Source organism: Equus przewalskii, chromosome 10, assembly GCF_037783145.1.
Source record: "Equus przewalskii isolate Varuska chromosome 10, EquPr2, whole genome shotgun sequence".
Lineage (NCBI taxonomy): Eukaryota > Metazoa > Chordata > Mammalia > Perissodactyla > Equidae > Equus > Equus przewalskii.
Genome location: NC_091840.1, coordinates 5,608,724 through 5,628,638, shown reverse-complemented (window position 1 = coordinate 5,628,638; position 19,915 = coordinate 5,608,724). Strand labels below are relative to the sequence as shown.

General features: G+C 54.7%; 1 protein-coding gene and 1 long non-coding RNA gene across 4 annotated transcripts; one reads left to right on the top strand and one right to left on the bottom strand.

Moving 5' to 3' along the window:
* Positions 1–1,230: 1,230 nt before the first annotated feature.
* Positions 1,231–16,957, bottom strand: ST6GALNAC2 (ST6 N-acetylgalactosaminide alpha-2,6-sialyltransferase 2). Of its 3 annotated transcripts, none has more exons than XR_011522890.1 (9): positions 16,733–16,952; positions 12,728–12,788; positions 9,808–9,982; positions 8,961–9,129; positions 8,385–8,523; positions 6,689–6,792; positions 4,805–5,102; positions 3,311–3,410; positions 1,231–2,309 (listed from the first exon to the last, which is right to left on the bottom strand). XR_011522890.1 is itself a non-coding variant. In XM_008541590.2 (9 exons), exons 1-9 carry the CDS (start codon positions 16,855–16,857, stop codon positions 2,142–2,144), a joined length of 1,125 nt encoding a protein of 374 aa, XP_008539812.2. In that variant the 5' UTR covers positions 16,858–16,952; the 3' UTR covers positions 1,231–2,141. The 3 variants fall into 3 exon arrangements, 2 of the variants coding, with proteins under 2 accessions (XP_008539812.2, XP_008539813.2); XM_008541590.2 differs by having other exon boundaries at positions 4,805–4,888; XM_008541591.2 differs by lacking the exon at positions 4,805–5,102 and having other exon boundaries at positions 16,733–16,957.
* LOC139073829 (uncharacterized) lies at positions 5,885–7,393 on the top strand. The gene is made up of 2 exons (XR_011522892.1): positions 5,885–6,176; positions 6,998–7,393. It is a non-coding gene; the product is annotated as an uncharacterized lncRNA (long non-coding RNA).
* Positions 16,958–19,915: the final 2,958 nt, after the last annotated feature.

The window sequence follows — 19,915 nt, the reverse complement described above, 5'->3', positions numbered from 1 at the left end:
CTCACTGGTATCGTGGATTTCAGATTGACACCCACTTGTGAGAACAGTATTTTATTCTGTGACTGGGTAAACTCATTTTTTTTTTTTTAAGATTTTATTTTTCCTCCTTCTCCCCAAAGCCCCCTGATATATTGTTGTATATTTTTAGTTGTGGATCCTTCTAGTTGTGACATGCCGCCTCAGTGTGGCCTGACGAGCGGTGCCATGTCTGCGCCCAGGATCCGAACCGGCAAAACGCTGGGCCGCCGAAGCGGAGCGCGTGAACTTAACCACTGGGCCACAGGGCTGGCCCCTACACATTCTTATATAAATGAAAGTTTCACAGAATAATAAAAATTGAGGTTAACAGTTACACAGGATGCAATCCGATTTTGTTTCGCACCAAGTTGATTTCATACCCCTCTAATGGGTTGCCACCCACAACATAACCTTAGCACTTCTGAAGTCTGATGGATTCTGATAACTAAGGCTGTGATGGGAATAGGGGAAAGTAAAAAGTATTATGGATACAAGGGAGTCAGGAGTCCCAAGTCTGGGCAACGCTGGGTTATCAAGACAGTTGGGTTTCTTCACTGTCACTCTAAGATAGACCAGAGTGGACTGACTATCGGCAGTACCATGTTCCCACATTTGACATTTTTCAAATGTCAATAGAATAATTAGATCAATTATTCTATCCAGAGAAACATACTTGGGACACTGCTTTCCTCAAGACCAAGGGACAGTTTGGTGTTGCTAGGGTAAAGTGGGTGAGAGGCCTTGGCCTGTTGCAGTAACTGAACTCATCACTCCTTCCCTCTCGTCTAAAGCAAACCCTGCTCCCCGGGAAGCCACGGTTCCCTCAGGTAGCTGCTTTAGTCATTAAAGCCCCAGTGTGCATTCTGTTGATCACATCTCTGCATTCCTAAAGCAGTGCTTTGATTCTGGTGACTGTTCATCCCTCTTGTTAAACATGCTGATAGGATCATCTTCCAAAACCACAGAACCAGAGGCCAGGGCCTGGGCCTTGGTGTATTGGTCATCGGTGATGGGTGATGCCTTGGGAAGGCTCTTGCCAGCCAGCCCTTTGGAGAGAGATCTGCACCCCACCCATCAGATTGTCGAAAGCCACTAGTCATCAGGACAGGAAATCCTGGGCTTGCTTAAGGGCCGGCCGGTGGTAACTTGGTCGGTTGAGACTTCCTTATACTTCCAAGAGAAGCCCGAATCTGTCTGAAATGAAACTGCCTGTCAACTAAGTTCACATTTATTGAAGCCACGATATTTAATACCCAGTGAGGGTTCAATCCCTGATAATGTCATCCTTTTGGTGACAAAGTGGTAATCCATCTCTCATAGGACTTCCCTCAGGCAGGCTGCCTTCTGTGCAGGTGACCCCATCAAAGAACAGAACCTTCCCATGGTCCGTGACTTCTGCGTGATCTCCGTGCTAAACACCCTGCACGGAGCACTCCTCCCCCCCCCAACACACACACACACACAAGACAAAATGGCCCTCCATCATTTATGTGATTACCTAGTTTCAAGTTTACATTCTGCCTTGTGTGCTCCTACTTTATCATGGGGCAGAAGTAGGTAGGTCATGTTCTCAGAAAGGTTCTTAGGACGTGTCCTTGAGTTGAATTGCTTTGGAGTTTGTGTGAGGCTGGACATGCCAGGAGGAGGGTTTTGGCTGGGGAGTGTGTCTGCCTGGAACTGCTGCTTGACCCTGGTTGACCGACAGGCCCCGAGTCACTGCCCTGACTTCCTGAAGTCGCTCAGTACCACTGCTGCCTTTGAGCTGCTTAGCTCTGAAGTGTGCCTGCCCCTTGCTGGTGAGCGTCACAGTCATCTTGGGAGTGTCAAAGTTTTCAAACAAATCTAGCCGAGCAGTCCAGTTCTCCTTGACCAAGGGTGGGACATCTATCTCAGACCCAGAGGGGACTTTTCTTGGATGAGCCAAGGATGAGATGGAGTGTCCCATAGTGAACGGGCTTCAGTGACAGTCACGAATCCACCTCCTGATGTCCTCTGTAGGGAAGAAGGGGATGGCCGGGCGGAGTTGGAGCCCCTCTCAAAAGCTGGAAAGACAAGAAGGCGGCTTTGGCCACTTGGGACAAGGGCCACAGCTCTGTAAGAACAAAGGCTCTGGTGCTTCAGGGTCAGCGCTGGTACAGCCAAAGGATGCCAGCCTTGTGCAGGTCCCGCCACAGCGCGGCTTCCAGGGACAGGTCGTGGTTCGCATAGAATATCAGTGGCTTCTTTATTCGTTCGAAATAGTGGTCAGAAAATTTCCAGTAGTTCCTTGTGATGAATCCATAGGCACTAACCTGGACAAGAACAGTCATGGAGTTAGCATTTACTGAGCTGCTCTGTGCACACAGACTCGTGGGAAGTGACAGGAGTTTGGAAAGGCAGGGCCCCTCTCCTCGGGAGCGTGGTGAAGATGCAGATGCACAGTAGTTCTAGCTCACACCCACACCCAGCACTGTGCTCTTTGCACACATTTTCTCACCCCAGCTTTACAATAATCTTAGGTGGCTGTCATCCCCATCTTACAAGTGGGGAAAGAGGCTCAGAGAAGTAACCAAACGTGTCCCCAGTCACAAGCTCGTGGCCAGGCCAGGTTTTGAACTCAGGTCTGTGATTTCAGGGCCATGGTGATCATTAAGCTGAAGATGGAGGCAAAAGCCCATTACTGTCTGTTTCCCATTCTAGCGGTGACCGCAGACGAGAGATTCCTGCTTTAAAATACAGAAAAGGTGTAGGCCCAGCTCTTGTGCTGGCTTTAGCGTGGGTCCCTGCCTTTCCCTGGAAACTGCTACTCAACCTCTGCCTCCACGCGGCTCATGCAGGCAACTTCCCTTTGGGACCATCTCATATGGGAATTTTAAAGATTCTGTGCCTGGGAGGCTAAATTGCTGTCCCACCGCAGTTCTAGAATGTCCTCCTAAAAGAGTGTCCCTACCTAGTTCTGTTGAGAAGATTTTGCTTTCACAAGGGCAATTTGATAATGTGTGCCTTCAATGCCAGAGAGAGTGGCTGCTCTGGGGAAGAGGGAGTGGAAGAAGGAAGTGGTGGGGCAGGTGGCTGAGGGAGGGAAGGCAGGGCTGGCCCGGGAGCTGTCCTCTAAAGGACCCTGGATAACGCGTACACCACTTCCCTTGACCAAGTCACTCCTGCGGCTGAGGGATCCTTTCCTCTGCAGGATAGAGGCCCAGAGTCCGATTAGGGGTGACAGGCCTCATGTAGGGGATATCATGGATCAAATTAGGTTCCATTCACACCTGTACTCTACTGCTGTGTGCTGCTGAAAGGGAAGACCTCTTACCTGGTCACAGGTATGCAAAGCTGTCAGCAGCATGAGGGCCCCAGTACTGGGCATATATAGGTCTCCAAAAGTTGTGTTAATCAACTTTGATTTCAAAAACCTGGAAGCAAAAAGAGGCATTCAAACTCAAGACGTTTAGGTCTCGCACGCTAGCTTGATGGTTGTGCCTGTATGCTTTACGACTAGCAAATTAAAACAGGTTGGAAAACCATCCAGAACTTCTGGCCCTTCTACACCAGTCCATTCCATATTTGGGAAAAGACCAAATGGGCTTAATGCAAAAATCTTCAGTTGAAACACCACCTTAAGTAACAGAGTGGGGATGAGAAAGAATAGGCCCATCTGGAAGCAGCACAGGTAAGAGCCTCCCCACTTCCTCCCGCTCTCTAGAAGCCTGAGCCTAGCCTAACTCGCCTTTCCTCCCTGAGACACCCTGCCTTCACTGCAGGCTACTAAGTAACCACAATGCACAGGTGGCCTATGGAGCCTGAGACCTAAGTTTCTCTCCACCCCCAGAGTGGCCAAGCAGGAATCGTGTACGAGGGACAGAGTGCGCAGGTCCTGTGACTGGAGTCACTGGTGAGATGGTGCGTGTGTGCACGCACATGTGCGCACATGCAACCACAGTCCAAAAGTGAGGCCACGGGATGGTGATCATGGGCCTGGACCGCAGCCCTGGATTCACATCTAAGCTTTGCCAGGCAAATCAAGCCTCTCAGCCTATTTCCTCTGTCAAAGGGAGCAGTAGCTGTGCCCGGTCTTCAGTGTCCCTCCCCAGAGCCACTTGCCCCCCTCCTCCACCTGCTCTCTGTCTTGGGATGTTGGCTCCTATGGGCTCCAGCAGGGTTTCTCAACTGCAGGAACTGACATTTGGGGCCAGATAATTGTTTATTACCAGAGCCATCGTCTGCATTATGGGCTGTTAAGCAGCATCCCTGGCCTCTGCCCACTAGTGACAATCACACTTGCCTAGTGACAACCAAAAATGTCTCTAGACAGGGACAACTGACCCTACTGATAGGAGGGAGAGAGGCAAGTGAGATGATCAGGCTGATTGTTCCCAGGCTCCTCCCCTCTGGTCGCCTTGGGCTGGCTGTGTTGGGGCCTCAGGGTGATGACAAGACTGCTTCTACTAGCCCCATTACTGCTCAACCTCTGTGGTCCCCCCACAGCCTGTGCCTTCCTAAACATCCCTGGTAAATAAACCTTGAGTGCTCCTGAGTTTCCTGCCCACTTCCTGTTGGCCCTGACGGAACACCGCCTCCGTGGAGGTCTTAAAGTAGTGAACGAACTGATATTAAGTGCTTGGCCCCCTACTTGGCACGTGGCACTCGATACAGCTCAGCTCGGCTGCGGGCTACAGTGCGGGGAGACATCGGGTCTCCTAAGGGAGACATCCTCCTAAGGGAGGGCCTGCGCTGCTGGGGGGTGGGTGTGGAGGAGAGAGGGGAAGGGCAGCTGTTCTTCCCGGCACCCCCCCCCCCCACCACCTACCTCTCCGTCAGGTAGCTGATGAAGTCTGGGTGTAGTAGCTTGAATTTACTGGCAGAGGCTTCTGGTCCAAAGTAGGTCCAAGGCCTAGGACCCACGAAAGAAGTGGACAGAGCGGCCCATGCCGTCGTACTGCACGTTGGGGGGCGTGGGGAGGGGCAGGACACTGGGGCGGCGGCGGCGCAGGGGCCGGTAGGGGCGGGGCTGGGCGTAGTAGCGGGAGAAGGGGGTGTAGAAGGTGGCCGGCAGCACGGTGGGGACCACGTGCGGCTTCCCGCTCACCAGGACCTCGGGGGGCGGGCTGTAGGAGAGCGAGGAAGGCGGCGTGAACAGGGCGGGGGGAGTTGGGTAGGAGCAGCTGCTGCTGTAGTGGGCCGGAGGGGGCGGCAGCAGAGGTAAGTAGAGCGACTCCGGGGGCGGAGGGCGCTTGCGGGCGGGGCAGGGGCAGGGGCAGGGGCAGGGGCAGCACTGGCCTAGGGGAAGCGGTGATGTAGGGGGCTGGAAGAAGGGGGGCTCCTTCAGGAAGCGGGGCACGTAGGGGGCGATGTAGGACGGGATGCCCCGAACCGGCCCGATGTAGGAGGCCGAGGGGACAGGGCTTTGGGAGGGGGACCTGCCGATAGGCTGAGCAGGAGTTTGGGAAGAGTTTCTAGAGAGGGTTTTCAAGCCAGATTGGGAGGGAGATTTGGAGGTGGGTGGAGTGGGGTTTTGGGCAGACCCTCGAGGCACATGTTGGGTATGAGGGCTGGGGGTCAGGGAGGAAGCCCGGGAAGAGGGCTGTGAGGCATTTGGGGTGGGAGGGTGAGAGAGGGGCCGAGAGGAAGGCCCCCGGGTGGGGGATGGGGAAGGGGCCGGGCCCCCGGAGCCAGAGTAGGGCTGCTGGTTGGAAGAGGTGATGATATTGTTGGAACGGGACTGGGAGGGGGACTGGGTAGGGGACGGATTAGGGGTATGGGAGGGGGAGCTCATTGGTGTTGGGGAGGCTTGTGTCCACCCGATGTCTCTGAGCCAGCACCCCCCCAAGAGCCCAGTTCCGCCAGTGTCACAAAGCCCACCCTCATGACCAGCAGCAGCATTGTGAGCAATTGTTGGGTAATCACAAGGCGGGGGTGGGGCACAGGGTGGCCAGTGGACCCTGGCCTGGCCTTTGAGGGCTTAATCCCTAAGGACCACCTCAGAAGCTGCTCTCTCAGGGGGTGGGCAAGATGTTCCAGGAGCACTGAGATAGGAGAACTGGTCATCGTGACTACAGGGGTGGCATAGATTTCTAAGGACCTGCCTCAGGGACAAGAAATTGTCAGCACTACGAGGAGAAGGTTCAGATAAGGCCAGGACGTGGTTCGAAAGAGCTGGACACGGGCCTGCTGCCCAGAAGGTGGGGGAGAAAAGACAGAGTATCCTTTGTTCCCACTTCCTAGAACACTGGGCCCATGTTGCCTGCGTTCCCCATTTCACGGGCACAGCCCCGGCGGGGGGGGGGTGCCGACCAGCACGAGGGGCATGGATTCTGGCTCTTGCTCTTAGTTTCCAGAACCAGCGTCCTCAACAGCACAGCAGCCCCGCTGTGGACAGGCCCTGTGAATGCTGTTGGCTGGGTGGCGAGGCTGGTTGTGGGGACAGCAGCTCGAAGCTGAGGAGCCTGCCTGCTCCATTCAGAAAAGCGGCCCCGTGAGCCTGCAGCCCACCTCTCCAGGAGCATTCCTGGGGACCAGTGCAGTTACCTGGGCTTTCCTGGGTGTTGGACAAAAGAGCATGATTCCCCAATGCTCTGTTGAATTCTTGGGGGTTTTCTTGCCGCCCTCCACCTTCCCCACCCAACAGTGGGCCCCGGGAGCAAGGAGAGATGACCGCAGCATTACCATGCCCTGCCCCTGCTTGGCTGCTCACCTGTCCCCTTTATCAGGGCCCTCCGGGACACGCACACCCAGAATGGCCGATCTCAGCATCACATAGTCACGGATGTCTGAGGGGATGAAGATATAGTGCAGGTCCTGTGGGGGCGACAAAGACACTGAGCCCCAGGGGGAAACAAGACCACATCCAGCTCCTGCTCAGAATGGACATCCTTCCACCCAGTCCTGCCACCTGTCCTGGTGGGAGAATTTCCCGTATCTGCCTGTATTCCCATTCCCAGCTAGTGTGTGTGATGGTTTCAAGACTCATTCACAAATTCTTTGATTCTCCTTCCTTCAACAGGGGACGCTTACTTGCCATTCCCTTGAGTATGGGCTGGACATACTGACTAAAGAATAGAGTTTTCTAATGATTAGGAAAAAAATGGAAGTGACAGTGTGTGACTGTGGTTGTAAGAGGCACTGCAGCTGGTCCTTGCTCTCTGGGATCACGTGCTCTTGGTGAAGTTAGGCGCCGTGTTGTGAGGACGCTGGAGGAGCCTACAGAGTGGCCCACATGGCAAGGGCCTGTGAGGGAGGCATCTTGACTCTGGCCCCAGTCAAGCCTTCTGATGACTACAGCCCCTGTCGATCCTGACTGCAGCCACCTGAGAGACGCTGAGCCAAAATCACTCTGCTAAGCTGCTCCCAACTTCCTGACCCATTGAGACTGGAAGATAATAAATGTTTGTCATTGAAAGCTACTAAGTTTTGGGGTATTTTGTTATGCAGTAATAGGTAACTCACACAGGTGCCGTGGCTAGCCCAGAAATAAAGCTGCCCCATTTTGTCCTATCATGAGCTAAGGGAGGTTCTACCGTGAGGCCCTGGCACACAGTCACTGTGGCTAGGACACTCCTGCATTCCCTGCTCAGTGGAGGAAGCTTCTAGAAACCCAAGTAGCCCTATGGAGCACCACAGAACCTCTTATCCTGGGGTCTCCCTAACGCTGCATGTGGCACCCAGACTACGCTGGAGGGAAAGCGAGGTCTTAGGGCAACTGGGTGTAGTTGAAAGGACCTGGAGGCGGCAGACGGGCTCAAGTTCTGGCTCCCCCACTCCCCAGCGGGGACTGGGTATGTTCCCCTGTCTCTTGAATGTCAGCTGCCTGCACAGGGCTGCAGTGGGGATTCAGGAGGGCACACATCATTATTCTGGTGGGCAGCATGGGGCAATGGAAACAACGCTAGCGGGCAGGGGACCTAGATTTTGATGATTCTAGCTGGGTGGTGGCCTTAGACATGATGCCATCTGGAAACGGGCTACTGTGATGACCGTGTCCAACGCTGGGAACAGAGGAGGCACTCTATAAATGCCCTTCCCTGTGGACAGCTCTGGGGTGGGAGTCTGGACTTGAGCGCTGGCCCTTGGCTGCTTTGCTGAATGAAGGGCACTGAGCCGTCGTCTCCTCTGCAGGAAACCAGGGCTGATGAGGCACTGTAAATTGCCCAGCACCCAGCAGCTTTCAGTTAATATTAGCCATTCACGCTCCACTCCAGACTTGTCCTGTGAAGCCTGAAACAACAGGGTGTCCCTGCCCACATCCTCCTCAATGGCTCTGTCACATGCGTCCGAGATCCTGGCACAACCTCTCCATCCACTGGACCAGGGCTTGGGAACCCCATGGAAGGGGCTCTGGGAAGAAAGGCACGAACTGTCCACAACAATGGCATGCCTATCAGAGGCCTCACCTGTCCTTGTGGCACAGAGGTGAAGCCCAGCGTCCAGTAGGAGATGAGGGAGTTCTTCATCGTGTTCACAGTGAAACCGTAGAAGGAGGTCTTGGTGCCCACATCGTCCTCGAAGCCTTTGATCACAGCACCATTGAGTCTGGTCCGAACAGAGGCCCATCAGCCTTCTTGTGGTTACACCATGCTGCGTCTCTGTACTTCCATCCCCAGTATTGTGCCACGCCTGTCCCCATGCCTCTATACGGACCACTCCCTCTGCCCATGGCAGCACCAGTGCACAGGTGCCATCCCCACTCTTCCAAACTCAGGGGATGCCCTGTGAAATGGGCACAACTGGCTCTGGCAGCTCCTTCCTCCCGGGTCCCCTTGGCATGTGGCACCCACGCTCTGTCTTCAGGGTCTGTTTGCATGTGCATTCGTCCATGCCTGTCTGCCCATTACAACTGCCGAGCTGCCTGAGGCCACTGCTGCCTTGGGCTGCAGCCTTCACGGAAGATGCTTCCCCAGGGGCTGGCTCCAGACCAGCTCTCTGCCCAGCTCACCTCCCACCTCCTCCCTGGGCTCTGCCGCACATACCTGAACACATAGTCGTGGGCATCGATGTTCCGACCCTGGCGGGAACCATTCAGAATGCCTCCATTACCCACCACGGCACAGCGAATGCAGTGGGGTCGTGGCTCCCTGGAGCCAGTGAACAGCTCAGTGCTCTCGGAGCCATTCAGAAGTCTCAGGGTGGAGGTGATGGCTGTGGGTGCAGGGCAAGGTGGGACACTATGAGGAGGGCTGTGTGGGGTCATCTGGAGCCTTCCCAGACTGTTTCTGGTACCCCACCTCACCAGAGGCCTGACACCAGCCCCTCCCAGGAGGCACGGAGGGTGGGTAGGGAATGAAATGTCAGTGAGCCAGGAGAACTGAAAAGAGGATGGTGGGGGAGGGGGTGTGGCTGGGCCCTGAAAGGCCTCAAGAACTCGAATAACTAGTCCTCTCAAGACTGTCTATTCCAAAAGAAAGTAGTCTGAGGCATGCAGGGGTCGGGGTGGAGGGGCCATCTAACCCAGTGGAGGGGGCTCTGGTTGGTTTCCCACAGCAGCAACCATCAGGGGCCCCACAGCCCCTGTCCTCGGCCACCTTTGGACACTGGTACCTTTCACGCCAGGGAGGCCCCGGGATGGTGAGAGCTTCTCTGCCAGGGCGGCCAAGCCCCCCTCACTGACCGGTGGTGCTCACAGGGGCAGGGAGGTAAGGCAGGAGTCGCACAGCTGGGGGGTTGAGCCCTGAGGCCCTTCTGGGAGGAAAGGGGTACGGGGGTCCCACATCACGCTGCTGTAGGGCAGGGAGGCCTGGCCTGCACCGGGGCCAAAAGTGGGAGGAAGGGACTAGCTGAGGCCAGAGGGCTGGGCGAGAGGCAGCGGCTGCAGGTTACCTTGGCGGGAGAGGCCCTGCCAGCCGTAGGGGGCTTTGTGCTGGCTCAGGCTGTCCCAGAGCTCCTGGGTGAAGAGTGGCCACGAGAGCAGCACTGGAGTGGAGAGATTGAACAGGCCTCGGAAGTGGGGGTGCCGCCGGATGTCGAGAGAAAGTGGGTGTCGGCAGCGCAGGCTCTGAGCAAGAAGACAAGAGGGCTGAGTTCTGTTAGCTGGGGCTGGGGCGGGTGGGAGCCTTCCTGGGAGCCTGCAGACCCCACAGGAGGGTTGGAAGGGAAGAGCCGCCCTTCCCCATCCAGACCTGGGCCACCCACAGAGCTGGGAGCCAAGCTGGCCTGTGGTGCAGCAGCCCGGTGGGCATCAGAGAGCTTTCTGGATTTCCCCGGCCCAGCTCTTCCTTTCCTGGATGCCACATCTCCGTGGCCTGATGGCTCTGGCCTCCTACTCCTTCACCTCACCCTTGGGGAAACTCTGGGGCATCTTCCCACCAATGGGTATGACCTGCCTGCCCTTGGGTGGAGGAGTTCCAGCCTGGGCTTCAGAACCCATCAGCCTGGATGCAGATCCCAGTTCTGGCAGTCCTCGCTGTAGGATTTGCGTGGAAAGGGCTTCCGGGAAGATTATGATTATCTTTCTTCCAGGTGGCGCCTGAACAGGGTTGAACAGTGTTGCCCCAAAATTCATGTCTGCCCTGAACCTCAGAATGTGACCTTATTTGAAAATAGGGTCTTTGCAGATGTAATTTTAAGATGAAGTCATACTTGGTTATGGTGGGCCCTAAATTCAATGACTGGTGCCCTTTTAAGAAGGCCATGTCCTGATGGAGGCGAAGACTGAGGGATGCAGCTACAAGCCAAGGAAGACCTGGAGCCCCTAGAAGCTGGAAGAGGCAGGGCAGGATTGTTCCTTAGAGCTTCTGGAGAGAGGACGGCCCTGCCAGCGCCTTGATTTCAAACTTCCGGGGCTGAGAACTGTGAGAGAATTAAGTTCTCTCGTTTTAAGCCACCGGTTTATGGTCAGTTGTCCCGGCAGCCCTAGGAAACTATACAGTGCCTCTGCTCACAGGGACCTTGAGCGAGAGTGAAGTACTGAGCAGCGCCCAGCCCCGTCTGCCTGCGATTTCGACATCAGACTCCCACACAGCCTTTGCCCGTGCAGGGCTGCTCACAGCACTGAAGGGGGCTCTTGGTTAAGCCGCTGGTTTGATCAAAGGGCAAGGCAGGAAAGAGCTGTACAGTCATTTCTGCTATAATGTGACGTAAGAGTGCGTAAAAACCACCACAATAGGCAAAATTTGCACTCGAAACCACAGGACTTTGGTGAAAATGGGAGGAGTGGTATGACATTCAAAAGCTCTGTCAGTGATGCATGAAACAGAGAGGAACCTACGGAGGAGGGTAGCACAGTTTTGCACACATTCAATGGTTAAGAAATATATATGTACTACTAAAAATACGGCACTTGACCTTGGGAAAGACTTGACATTTGCTTGTGGCAGTGGGTGTCTGAAGGGTGGCGGCTTGTGAGTTATTGCAAAGTGGTGGGAAGGAAGTTATAACACGTGATGAAATGGCTGCATATCTGAAGCCTGCATGTGTGTGCATTCTGTGTATCCTATGAGGCCCCCTTTGGTTGGGTGTGGTTTTCTGCATTTAACCTAGTGTTCTTGCTGACAAAATCATTCATAAGCAAACATAGAATTTGTGTTATGCTCAAATTGTTTCCTAAGATATGAATCTTGTTGAAACAAATTCACATTTTCAAAGCAAGCATTACAGCAGATCACACTGTACTAATTTCACTACTATTCAGTTTATCATAGGGGTGTTTTCCAGGGCCTTCTTTACCAGGCTCCAGGAGAAAAATCTTCAGGTCTGCATATCAGGGAAGGCTGTACTTCACTTGGGCAGCTGGCTTGCTTTTATCTCATGGACATGATGGCAAAGCTGCTTTCTTCGCTGTGGCCACCAGGAAGCTCAGAGCCAGATATATGGCCCGTCTCTTACACCTTGTGGTGGTTCAGAGCCAGGCTCTGGGGTCAAACAGGAGGCACAAATCCCAGTACCACCTCTTCCCTGAGTGACCCTAAACAAGGGACCTGATCTCTTTGTGCCTAATTTTGCTCGTCTGTAAAAGCTACCTGACAGGGTCGCTTAAGTGAAAGTGCTTGAGTTGGCTCATCAGCCCACAGTCAATGGTGACTATTAGTTATGAAGTAAGGCCCAGAAGAGTCTCAAACCCTCTGGGTAAACATGCAGCATCTCCCCAGGGTTTGGTGTTTACTCTATGGTGAGCGGTTTAAATGTGACTTTTACAGTAAAATGACATTTTCAGGAGTAGAATGTAAAATTCGCAGGACTTTAAGAGAAATCAGGGGCCGACTGGTGGCGTAGCACTTAAGTTCACGCACTCTGCTTGGGGGCCCAGGGTTCGCCAGTTCAGATCCCGGGCATGGAGCTACACATTGCTTATCAAGCCATGCTGTGGCAGGCATCCCACGGATAAAGTAGAGGAAGATGGGCACGGATGTTAGCTCAGAGCCAGTCTTCCTCAGCAAAAAGAGGAGGATTGGTGGTGGATGTTAGCTCAAGGCTAATCTTCCTCAGCAAAATAAAGAAATACATAAATAAAAATAAAATAAATCACAAGATTTCCAAGAACTTTTCAGCTGGCTATACCCCAAAGGTACACAGTGATCCGTCCTTCTCTGCTATTGGGGTACAGGACCTATTGGCCAGGCCTGAGAAGCCCTGACTGGCTGGCTGCTCGGCTCTATGATTCAAGCTTGGTGGTTCCAAAGAGCACCCGCACCCCCCGGCCCTCGGCATCTCACAAGCACGTTCTGGTTTGCTCTTCTCTTTCCCCTTGTCCTCACTAACTTGAAGATGCTCAAAACCGCCACAGAGAAGCCAGCCACTGTACCTTTCTTGTCCCAGAATTCGATGCCTTGGGTCCAATGAATGCTTGAGAGGATGCACTATTCCTGGGGAAGAAAGCTGAAGTAAAGCAGGGGTCTGACCTGTCCCTGGGAGCCTTCTGTCTGACTCAGTGAGCTCCAGGGGCTGACGCTGCCCGCCAGGGTCAAAAGTGTCCGATCCTTTGCTTCTTCTATTTCTATGCTCTGATCCTTGCCCACATCTCTCTCTTTAGGCACAAAATACCGTCACATTATTATGTTCCGCCCAGCTGTATAAACCCAGAAATCAAGAAGCCCCTTGGCAAGCAGCAGAAATGTGCAGTTTGTAGCATCAGTGAGATGGTGGCTAAAAGATGAAAACATCAGGGGCTGGCCCCATGGAGTAGTGTTTAAGTTCAGTGCGCTCCGCTTTGGCGGCCCAGGTTCACGGGTTCGGATCCTGGGTGCAAACCTACACCATTCGTCAGCCATGCTGTGGTGGTGACACACATATATAGTAGAGGAAGATTGGCACAGATGTTAGCTTAAGGCTAATCTTCCTCAAGCAAAAACAAAAAAGAGGAAGATTGGCAACAGATGTTGGCTCAGGGCTAATCTTCCTCAGTAGGAAAAAAAAAAAAGATGAAAACATAAAATAGGAAACCTTGCCAGTCCCCTGGAATTGTGACCATCTGAGGTCTCTCCCTGCCAAGGTCCCAGAGGCAGGCGTTAGTTAGGTCCCAGATGCCTTGGGCCCCCTTCACCTTGGCATCAGCCATCCTGCCACTCCTGGCTCCTGCCCTACAGGTCCTGGTGAGGGGCATGAGTCTGCAGCTGACTCCCTGGGTTTGTATGGCATGATCTCAGGAAGGCACTGAACTTCTCAGAACCTCGGTCTTGTATCTGTACAGCGGGATAATCATGCTGATAGGATTGAAAGTCACATCACATAGCATCCAGTTGTTGGCGGGATTCGAATAAAGAATCTATGTTAACTCACACAAAAAGTGTCCTCTAAATGTTAGCTATCCTGACCTACAGGAAGAAGGGAAAGGACCCTGTGGGGACAGCATCTCTGACAGTGTCCCTTCTGGAGGGAGGTAAGGGGCTGATGTTACCACCCCATGCCCACCCCCACCTGCCAGGTGGCCCCAGCATCAGAGCCGAGGGCAGCCAGAAAGGAAGGAATAGGGGCTCTTGCCCGTTCAGCCGGGTGTCAGGCTTCTCCCAGGCTCCTGCCCTCTCCCCACTGGCCACACGGGAGCAGCGGGCAGGACTGGGGATCAGCAGTTTGCAAGGGAAACAAAGGCCTCTTGTTACTTGCTTCTAGTGCTGAGCCAGCTGAGCCTGTGACCCGCCTCCCTTCAGGTTTCCAAGAGCCTGGAGGGGCAGGCAGAAAGAGCAGGGCTGATCCCCCCCCAACCCTCCCTTTCCCTCTCAGACTGGCCACCTGTTCACCCACACAATCCTGTATTTCCTCTCCCGCAGCTCAAGAGGACCCTGTTTGAGGAGGTACTGGGATCCCGGCGCTCAGCCTCCGCTGCAGCGAGAACCCCCAAGGCGAGAACTCCCAGGGAGCTTTTGAAAACCACCCATGCCAAGGCCCCACCCCTGAGATGCTGATTTGATCGGTCTGGGCCCCTCCCCAGGTGATTCTTCTGTGCAGCCAGGCTTGAGAGCCCTGATGGCAGAACCGAGCAACAGGGCAGACTAGAGACAGGAGGGGGGACCTGCAGGGGAGATGACGGAACCCCCCAATTCAGCTTTGCGGCCCTGAACTCTCGCCTCCTCGGCAAGGCCTGCTCATCTCCAGAGCACCCCCCAGTGTTCAGTGACTTGTCCCAGCCCCTCCCTCTTAGGAATCCAAGGGCTTCTGGACACCTGCCTGGGGAGCCTGGAAGGAGTGGGGAAGTGGGCCAGCCCACCTATGCCCCTCCGGCAACTTTTACCAGCCTGAGGAGAAATAAGGCCAATATAGTGCATTTTTCGTAAAACTAAATTTACTCAAATCATATTTTTAGGACTTCTTGGCCCTAAAATGTCCTTTCCTTTACAAAATAATGTTGACAATAGATGGTATCTGGCAAGTAACTGGCACCCTGTATCTATCGTCACCTCCTCCTCCATAAAAAAAAAATCTTTTATAAGTCTAGAAATCCCCATGCCTGGGAACTGCTGATCCGGATTAAATCCCCAGACTAGGTTCCACTCTCTAACCTGCAAGGACAGTCCCGTCCCACCTTGGGCACGGTAGCCCTGGTCCCAGCACCCTTCTCCCCTGGACTTTCCACTGTAGCCAGGCAAATCTGTTTTCTGTCCCCAGCTGGAGAGGTCGCACAGCCAGCTCTCCCAGCCCAGAATGCCATCCTGCCTCCCACCCTGCTTTTCTGGGCACTAAATATCCACCTCCTATAAGGAGGCCAGTCCTGACCTGCCCCCTGGGGTTTAGCTATAGCATAGACATCAGGGAAGCAACAAGGAAATGGACAGGTTCTTGAGTTGTAGATTTTTAAGAGATTAGATCTTTTAAAAAAAGCTTTGGGGGCCGGCCCAGTGGCGCAGTGGTTAAGTTCGCACATTCCACTTCAGCTGCCCGGCCTTCACTGGTTCAGATCCTGGGTGTGGACCTATGCACTGCTTGGCAAGCCATGCTGTGGCAGGCATCCCACACATAAAGTGGAGGAAGATGGGTACGGATGTTAGCTCAGGGCCAGTCTTCCTCAGCAAAAAGAGGAGGATTGGTGGCTGATGTTAGCTCAGGGCTAATCTTCCTCAAAAAAACAAAAACAAAAAAAACTTTGTTGAGGTATAATGAACGTCGAACAAACCTCATATTTAAAGTTGTATTAGATGCTTTCAAAGAAGGTGTAAAATGTGTTTCAAAACATTTTTATATGAAATTGACAAAGATCTTTCTTCACACCCTCAATCGTTTTTAGTCCTCCTTGTGCAATTTCTGACTACAAGGAAATTGACTTCAGGTATCACTTGCTAGAACACCCTTCCTTCTAAAGCGACCGGACTCAATCAGTGGCAAGCAGGTTCATATTGTTTTGCAACTTTGGATGCCCTTTGACCTTGTTTCCTGAGAACAGATACTAATTTTGCTTTCACCCTGTTATACCTGGAGCAAGGTTTGGTGAGGAGTGCGCGTGTGGGAAAGCGCTGGGAAGGGAACTCCTGGGCCCAAAGGGCTCTCCATGAGGTGGCGGGGGCGGGAGCGGGGGTGTCTTGTGGCCTCCCAAATCCAGACTCTGGGCACAGCTCGGTCTGCCTTCCAGAAGTAAAGCTAAGTCCTTTTGAGGCTTCTTCAGTAACTGGAACCATCACCCACCAAAGGCAGGCTCTCAGGTTTCTCCTCATGGGGCAGGAATGAAAGGAAGGTGCCCAGGGCGAGCGGGTGGGAGCCGAGCGCAGAGGGGGCTCAGGCAGGGGAACCTGGATGGAGCCCCGAATCGGCCCCTGTTCCCCAGGGAACCTGCCTCTTGGGCAGGTCGCGCCCACACGCTACTTATCAAAATAAACAAGGGGGCAAACAGAGCGCCGGGAGAGCAGGGAGCCGGGCGAGCTAGAAAGGCGCCCGCCACGCTCGAGCTGCTGAGCCCGGCGAAACGGGAATCGGGAGCCTTGGGTCCCTGCCTTAAAAGTAGAATCAGAGAAGTGTGACGTTCCCAAGGGAGAGTTCCCGACAAAAACGGAACTGTTTTTATCTAACTCGCTTGACCGAGCCGACTTTCGACAAGAGAAAGTGTTTCTAATCAGGGCCCGAGGGAATTAACCCGCGACAGTGTCGAGAGCGGCTCGCCGGTGCGCAAGGGGCCAAGTCCCTCTCGGACCCGGGCAGCGGCTGTGCGGCCCGGCAGCGCGAGTTGCACGCCGGCTGGAGGCTCTGGGGACAAAGGGCGGCAGCCCGAGTCCCCGCTGCCAGCCACCCCGGAGAGGCCGGGGCGGAGGGCGGCCCGAGGACCCTGGGCTGGGCGCCCTGCGCGGCCCCTGCGCCTCCCGCTCGGGTCCCGCGCGGCAGCCCCTACCTGGCTCTGGACCGGGGCCCCGGGTACCGCTCCCCCGCCGACAAGTACAGGGCGAAGAGGATCCCGGAGCAGGCAGCCGCGATCAGGAGCAGCAGCCAGAAGAACGGGCCGCGCGGGAGCCCCATGCAGCCCCGACCCGCGGGCGCCCTGTCCGCCGCCGTCCCGGGCGGAGGGGAGAGGCTTGGGTGGGCCGGGCCGGACTCCCGGAGGCGGCCGCCCTGCCCTGCCCCGCCCCGCCCCGCCCCGCCAGGCCCTGCCCGCCCTCTGCCCCCGCGGCCCCTCCCCACCCTGCCGCTCCTGCTCTCCCGGGCCCGGCCGCCCAAGGCCGGCACCCTCGGGGGCTGCACGGCGGCTCCGGAGGCGGGAGTGTCGCCCCCGGGCCTTGGAGAGTGGGCCCCCAGCCGCTGCGCTCCTGTCGGCGCCCAGCCCCCCAGGACGCCGCGAGTCTGGGGGTGGGCCGGCCGCCTTCCCCGTGCGGTCAAGGGCGGGCGCGCGCAGTGCGGGGAGTCGGCGGGGCGCGGGGGACGCTGGCACGCGTACTGCGCCCTCTGGACGCCCGAAGCAGGTGGAGCGGCGGCGGGGAGGCTCCCCTCGGAAGGACCCTCAAGACCCGTCGGTTTGGCCCTGGCACCGCGAGTCCTTCCAGAATGCGGGCGTAATGAGGGGCCAGTTCACCAGGACAGCTGAGGAGGGAAGGGGAGGATGGAAGAGCAAACCCGGCCAGCTCAGACCCTGATCCTCGGAGCAAGTCTGGACGCAGCAGCAGGTCTCTCTCTGTCCGACTGCAAGGACTCCGGAAAAGCTGCCTGGGGCCTGCCTCTGTGGGCAGGAACGGGTCATTCAGGCTCAGTTCTCGAAACTTTTAAAAATGCCACGCTTTGCTACCCTGCTGATAGACACTACTTAGAATTGGTGGTTTCACGTCTTTTATTTCAATCTTTATGGTTTTCAGTTGTGAAAGTCCCTGTAGAGGTTACATCTCCCTTGATCAGCACCTTCTCCCGTTTCCTCAGTGGTTAATAAAACATCAGACTTTTTTCTGAAACCCCCCAATCCCACGCATACCCCTCGCTCTCAGAAAAAGCCTCACTTACTGCGTGAAAAAAAAGGGAATCACTAATTATCAATTTCTTCAACTTTCCATTTTCAAACCTATGAACTTGGCCCTCACAGCAGCCCAGCCTCCACCTGCCCAGACTCCAGCCTCAAGGTGGGGAGGGCACTCTCCTCCTGTGTGGGTTGACCCCCCACCACCTGTCTTAATGATTCCTGTCCACCTCCAGTGCCTTCAGGGGCAACACCCTGTTTAGACCAAAGCTTCCTCCCCAAAGCTCTGTTCCTAGTCTGCAGCCTCACGAGGCCTCCTCTCTCCACCCCTCCATTGCTTCCCAGTGTCTCAGCCCTCTCCCCACAGCTTTCTTTCCTATCCAGGCAGGACCCTATGGTCATAATCTGAGCTACTCTCTCATCATAACCCAGATTCTCTTGTGTTCCTGGCTTTCGGCCCAGCAGAGCTCAGACCCGGATTCACGCTCTGAGCTGCCTGTGCAGCATCCCCTCCTCCATGCTGCCCACTCCCTGGCCTGGCTGAGAGCTGTGCTGGCCAGTCTCTCATTCCAGAGCAGAAGGATACCACCACACGGTCAGCTTCAGCTGGGCTCTCTACACCAGCCTTTTCCTTGTCCTTGCTGAGCTCCTGCTTCCATCCCGCCAACAATGATTCCAGAACATCACCTCTTTCCTCAAGACTCCTCTTCTCACTGCCATACCTCTGAGAGGGGAGCTTCAGCTTCCCAGGCCCCTGACTACAAAGTTGTCTCCTGTCAGGAACTGCGAAGGGTCTGAGATTTACCCAGGGTGCAAACTAACCGGTCAGCCTGGTGCAGCTTTATGGATGCTGGCGGGAGACACGAGACTCCTGGGTCAGAGACAAAGGACTTTATTACTCAAGGATCAGCTAACAGCAGTAGGCTTCATGATTGTGTCACTCCTCCTTGCCCCTCAAGCCCCGTGAGGGTGAGAGAGACATTATCTATGATACTGGACTGTAAGAAAATCTGCCCTGCGCTCCAGAGGGGGCACTATCTTTATCTTCCAAGGCAGTTTGCTATACCAACATTCTTGAAAAGATAATCTGGAACAAAAGGGCAGTTAGTGCCTCTGCTCCTGTGCAGAAATGCGACAGACCCACCCAGAATTGTCTCCTAACATATTCCTGCCCACACATCTTCGCCTGCATTCCTCCAGGCTCTCCTCCTCCAGGCTCTCCTCCTCCAGTGAAAGCCAGCCTCTCTCCTGTGTCCTCCCACCTCTTCCGGCCTTGCTTTGGCTGCCATTCCCCACCCCCCCCCCACCTGGGTCCTTATCCCAGTTTATGAATATGCCCCCAAATATCTCATCCTAAAAAGCACAGCAAAACAAAGTCACACAAACGCAAACCTCTGTTGAGCTGGCACTCTTGTTTTTGGAGCTGTCAGTCGATTCAGACTCCTAGCAACCCTGTGGACACCAGGGCTGGACCCTTTTCGGTCTTTTTGCGCCATCCTCTCACCTTCCAGCACTCTGTCAGACGATGCTCTGGTGCTGTTCATAGGGTTTTCATGACCAACTTTTCCAGAGGTGGGAAGCTCTGCTGAAACCTGTCCACCATGGGTGACCCTGGTGGTATTTGAGATAGTGGTGGCATAGCTTTCAGCATCACAGCAACACACAGCTGCCACAGTATGATGACCCCCAGACAGGTGGTGTGGTTCCCTGACCTGGTGAGGAACCTGGGCCACAGCAGGCACTTTCTTAGCTACTCTCTTTTCTTTTCATCCGAGTTCTTGGTAGGGGAAGTCTGTGCTGTCTCCATTTCTCTCTTCGTCTGGTTTCTTCTCCTACTGCACCACTGAAACTGTCCCCACCGAGGCCACCAGGGGCCTTCATCATTCCCGGTGGAGCAGATGCTTTCCAGCACTAATTCTGCTGTGTCTGCCTCTGTATTTGAATTTGACAGTGTCCTCCTCAGGGCTGCTTTTAGGCTTTGTTATATCCGACATACGGCCACTGGCACAGGGCAGTTCCTGCTGACTCCATTTTCCAGTCTAAGAGTCGGGCTTTCCTGCTTCTTTGCTTGTCTCATAAATTTTTCTTGGAAACTGGACACTTTAGATAATGTATTGTAGCAACTCTTGGTCCTGG

What these genes read in the sequence shown, in the direction of transcription:
- ST6GALNAC2 (XM_008541590.2), bottom strand. Translation starts at nt 16,857, where the DNA reads ATGGGGCTCCCGCGCGGCCCGTTCTTCTGGCTGCTGCTCCTGATCGCG. An exon ending in GCCCACGACTATGTGTTCAG is followed by an intron (nt 8,524 to 8,960) that starts GTATGTGCGGCA and finishes TGTTCGGACCAG; the next exon opens with ACTCAATGGTGCTGTGATCA. An exon ending in ATCAGCTACCTGACGGAGAG is followed by an intron (nt 3,411 to 4,804) that starts GTAGGTGGTGGG and finishes TTTTGCTTCCAG; the next exon opens with GTTTTTGAAATCAAAGTTGA.